The sequence below is a fragment of the Budorcas taxicolor genome, chromosome 25 (genome assembly GCF_023091745.1).
Source record: "Budorcas taxicolor isolate Tak-1 chromosome 25, Takin1.1, whole genome shotgun sequence".
Classification (NCBI taxonomy): Eukaryota; Metazoa; Chordata; class Mammalia; order Artiodactyla; family Bovidae; genus Budorcas; species Budorcas taxicolor.
In genome coordinates, this window is record NC_068934.1 from 45,099,648 (window position 1) to 45,104,551 (window position 4,904).

Below are 4,904 nucleotides of genomic sequence, written 5' to 3' on the forward strand. Positions count from 1 at the left end.
GGGGGCGGGGGGGCGGTGCGCAGCGTTCCCTCCGCCCCCCTCCGCGCCGCCCCCCACCCCGCGCCCCCAATTCGTCCCAACTCCCATCTCTCCTCTCCGGGTCCTGTGGGGCCCAGCTGAACCTTCCAGCCCAGGCTCAGCCCCTGCTTATCAGAGGGTAGCAAAGGGCACTGCGTAGGGAAGGGAGCTCTGGACCACCCCTCCTCGCCTGCCCGGGTGGTCGTGGTGGTTCTCTTCCGTCCTAATTAGAGGTCCCTTAGAAGCTGCAACTGAAAAATTACAGAGGTGGTGGGAACCGGCGCCTCCCCCTCCCAGGTCCCGCCTCTCGCAGTCCCCAAGGCAATGAGTCCAGGATGAGGGGGGTTGCTGGGTCCCCACAGGCTGTGATGATTTTTTTTTTTTTACCATCCCCTCCTCCCGTTCACGGGACAGCTCAGCTTGGAGCAGCCCGAACCTTTCTCAGTCTGGGGTCTCCCTGACCCAGCACCATGCACACAGAAGGGCTCCGTGCGGCTCAAGCAACCGAGGCCTTGCTTAGGAGGCTGCCCAGGGAGCTGGGTATGGGATCTTTCTCCCAGGTTCCTTGCTCTCTTCAGCCCTGCCTTCTAGGCTCTCCCAGAGGCTTGCCTCCTGAGCACCTACAACCCAGAGGGGTGACAACACCCTTGACTCAAACCATCTGAGCCCCAGCCACGAACTTCTGCAGCCTTCAGGGAGAGGAAGAAAAGTTCCAGCAGAAGTCAGGAGAAGCTCACCCTCTGGGCCCCCTGCACTCCCCAGAATCACCAGGCCTAGAGCTTACCTTTGACCGACCCCTAAGCCCCAGTTTGGCTCCAGGTCAGCAGAAACCCTCATTTCAGACTCAGTCCCACCTTCTAAGAGTTTTGGTTAAAAGAGGAACAAACATGAAATTCTCTTCATGCCAAACCTCCCACTCCTAGGCTCACTGTGTGACCTTGGGCAAGGTTCTTGCCCTCCCTGGGTTCCTGTTTCCTTGAGAATCTCTAAAACATACCCTCCCTTAAGGAATCTTACCTTATTTCCTTGTGGGCCCAAACAAGCTGAAGGAAGATGCCCTCCTTTTTTTCTGAGTCCTCCCAGACCCTCCCCTCAGGCACCAATGGGGATCAGAAGCTTTGGGTGAGGTTGGCACCCCGTTTATTGGAGAAGTCCCCAGCACCCACCCCCTGAGGTCCTGGGGGCCTCGGCGTCTCCTCCACTGTGAGTGCTGGGCCAAGAAAACAGAGTTCCCAAGAGTCAAGTCTAGTGGCTGATTGAGAGAGGAGCCTGGCTGGGCCCGGGGGAGCAGGAAGCCTTCTGTCCAGCTGCGCAGCCCCCATGGGTCCCTGGTGCAGCCTGGGCCATAAGTCCAATGCATGCCCCTTCCCCTTCACCCCACGGGGGGGGCTGCACCCCATCACACGCTGGTTCTGCAGGTCTGCACCCCTGTGAGGCTGCCCCGGTGGGGCGCGGGTTCCGTTGGGCCCTTGCTCCCGGCGTGGGTGACCCAGCGATAGCAGTCGGTCACGCGCTTGTTGGGCGCGTGGGGGCCACAGCGGGTACAGTACACAATGCCCAGTGCAAGCAGGACCACCAAGAAGACGCATGTTGGCACTAGGAGTGCCACCAGGAGCCACCGGTCATCCCTCCGGCTTCGGCCAGCTGGACTGGCCTCCCCCAGGGCTGGAGGAGCTGATGTGGGGACTGCCGAGGACAGCCATGGAGCCAGGCTGGGGTCAAGAGTACCTTCCCTTGGGACTTGTGGGGCTTTGGAGTGGGGGTGTGGAGCGCTGGTGAGAGAGGTCTGGCTAGTGGCGCTCTGAGGGGGCAGAGGAGTGTGGAAGGCTGGGGGTTGGGAGGCAGCAGGCACAGGGACTTGATGGGCAGGGGGCACAGGGGACCTGAAAGCAGTGGTCCGAGAAGGCTGGACCGTAGAAGTAACGGGATGGTGGCCGGCCTGGGCTTTGAGGATCGGGACATCTGGGGTCACAGGGGGTTGAGGGGGACTGGAGGTGGTGACCAGAGGGGTGTGGTTAGCTGGGATTCGAGGCAAAGGCGTGGTGTTCTGGATATCAGTGGCCTGGGTATCTGGGAACATGGGGGACTGGTGAGCGGGGAAGAGCTTGGGATATTTGGCTGAGGCCACTGGGCGCTGGTGGGCAGGGGTTGGTCCTGGCTGTGCGGCAGAGATAACAAGGGGTCGGTGGACAGAAGGCAGGTCTGGATAGTTAGCTGAGATCATGGGGAACTGGTGGTCAGAGGGCAAAGCTGGGTGTATGGCAGGGATTACGGGGGGCTGGGGGACCGGGGCCAGGGGTGGGCGTGTGGCAGAGATAATAGCGGGTTGGTGGGCAGAAGGCAGTGGGGGGCGCGTGGCCGAGACCACCACAGGCCGAGTGACAGAGAGCACTGAGGAGTGGTGAGGGACCCCAGGGGCACTAAGTGGGGGTGGCCAGGTGGGGTACAGGTAGGGCATCCCTGGCTCCCCGTCCTCTGGGAAGCTAGGTCTATAGGCCAGGTCAAAGTCTGATGACTGCGTGGCCTCCATCCACGGGATCCCAGGCATCTCTGTCCAGCCACCATCAAAGGCCTCCCAGGCTTCTTCTTCGTCCTCTTCCTCGTCTTCTTCGTCCTCTTCCTCGTCCCCTTCGTCCAGCAACCCGTCCTCGAGGTCCTGGGATGCCCGGGCGCCCATGGCCCCAGCGGGGCTGCAGCTGATGCCATCAGCCTCCAGCTCGTGGCCCTCGCTGCAGTAGCACTCGAAGCCACCGACGTAGTTGACACACATCTGCTGGCACACGCCGGCAATCTGGCACTCGTCCGTGTCCACACAGCGGTGCGGCTCATCCTCAGCAGGCCGGAAACCCAGGCGACAGTGGCAGCTGTAGCCCTGCGGCCCTCCAGGCTCACACTGCTGCTCGCACGGGGCATGGGCACATGGGTCCTCGCAGCTGTGCCCGTCCGCTGCCAGCCGGAAGCCCTCGCTGCAGCGACAGGACACCCGACCATCCGCAGCCTCGATGCACTCGTGTTCACATCCCCCATTGTCGGGGCCACAGCCGGTACCAGGGCACAAGGGGCCTGTCCGCGACCAGCCCACGCCACCCTCAGGCTGCTTCACGCAGAGCAGAGAGGCTTTTCTGCCAGCCTGGCACGGCACGGCAGCCACAGAGCCAAAGGGCAGCCACTCAAACTCCGCGGAGACCAGGTGGAAGGGCGTGGTGTAGACGGCTGGGCCGGCCTGGCCCACCTCCTCAGGCAGTGCGGGGCAGGAGCCCTCGAAGCCGAACTGGCACAGGTAGCCATCGACGGCCAGCGTGCAAGAGCCCTCGAGCCAGCGATGCTCGCCGCTTGCCTCCAGGGCGGCGCAGCGCTGGGCTGGGCAGGGCCCGCCCGTGGCAGGCTGGGCCCAGTTGGTGAAGGCGGTGTCCTGGTCCCCCGTGGTCCACGTGAAGCCGCGCAGCGGGCGCTGGGGTTGGCATTGCCGGGCCTGCCGCTGCAGCCCGATCCACAGCAGCCGGCTGGCCGGTCCGGAGCCCACCAGGCTGTTCACACGCCGGGCCTCCTCGAGGGTCCGCGGGGTGGCCAGGTCGCCCCCCAGCTCGCGGCAAGCCCGCCAGGCCTCCAAGAAGGTGCGGCGCCGCGGGAAGAGTGCGTAACAGCTGCCCGGGAAGCAGGCAGCGCGGGGCTCAGTGGCCCAGGGGGCCTGGCCCAGTGTGGGCACCGCGGCCGCCCAGGCCAGCAGCAGGCGCAGCAGCATCGCGACGCCCCCCGACTGGCCCTGGCCCGGCCGGCGGCGGCTCTTGACAGGGGGAGGGACTGGGGCCTCTGGTGGGCGGGCCGGGGGCGGGCCCGGGCCGGGCTCGGGCCTTGTAAGGAGTGGGGCTGGGGCCGCTGCCAGCTCCCCGCTCCCGCTCCCCCGGGGCCGCCAGAGCAGGAAGCCGTCGGGCGGGGCGGAGGGGTGGGGGGGGCAGGGAGGGTGCTGGGGGTGGGGGCGAGGGAGGGGAGGAGGCTCAGCTAACGGGTTGGGGAGTCCGGGTAGCAGGCAGGAGGACCCACCAGAAACGTCCTGCGCCGTCTGGGGCTCTTGGCGGTGGGGTGAGGTCGTTCCCAGAGACTGACGGAGATCTGACTGGGGACACAGCGACCTCATCACACCCGTGAACAACCTCCCGTCCTGTGGGTGGAAACACGCTCTGACTCAGGCCCTCTCATCACACACGTGTGTGCGCTCTCTCTCAGACCCTGTCCCTCCGCCCCAGATCGGCCTCCTCTCTGACACGCTGACCGCTTTAGGTGTCCCTGAGAAAGGGAGGTGGCATCTACGGGCCCTAAGACGCAAAGTCCCTCAGGGTCGCGTGCAGCCCCGGGGTGTGGGAACCACCTGGATCACCCAGGCACTGGCATCCTCCGGCCTCATTTCTCTACAGGGCTCCTGCCGCTACCTCTGCCCTCAAGCCTCCTGGCTCCAGCTGGACTGGGGGTGGGAGCTGGGGGGGGAGGAGGAGGGGCAGGGGGCTGCCCTCCCTTCACCTCTGCTCAGCCTGGGGCCCTGGGAACCTGGGCTTAGAGGGGGCGGAGGCGGCCCCTAAACAGGAAATGCTTCGCTTGGGCTCCTGCTGCAGGAGGGCTGGGTGCGTGGGGGAGGGGGCCGGGCAGGGTGAGCAGGGCTGGCTGGGACCGACTGGGAGAGGCTGTGTATGGGCACGGGGCACACAATGATGCACACATGTGTGTGACACAGGCATCACATGTGTGGCGCCCTCCCTCCCCCCAGGGCCTGCTCTGTAGGCCTGGCCGGGGTCCTCTTCCCGCCCCTCCTGGAAGCCTCTAGAGGCATGTGCGCTGAGCACCATCATTCAGGATGGTCCCCCGGGAGCTGTTTGCCAGATTAACCCCTGCAC

At 65.3% G+C, this 4,904-nt stretch overlaps 1 protein-coding gene across 1 annotated transcript; it reads right to left on the reverse strand.

The window, feature by feature from the left end:
* Positions 1 to 1,147: 1,147 nt before the first annotated feature.
* CD248 (CD248 molecule) lies at positions 1,148 to 3,760 on the reverse strand. The gene has a single exon (XM_052661997.1). The coding sequence runs from the start codon at positions 3,758 to 3,760 to the stop codon at positions 1,418 to 1,420; it is 2,343 nt and encodes a 780-aa protein (XP_052517957.1). The 3' UTR covers positions 1,148 to 1,417.
* Positions 3,761 to 4,904: the final 1,144 nt, after the last annotated feature.

What these genes read in the sequence shown, in the direction of transcription:
- CD248 (XM_052661997.1), bottom strand. Translation starts at nt 3,760, where the DNA reads ATGCTGCTGCGCCTGCTGCTGGCCTGGGCGGCCGCGGTGCCCACACTG.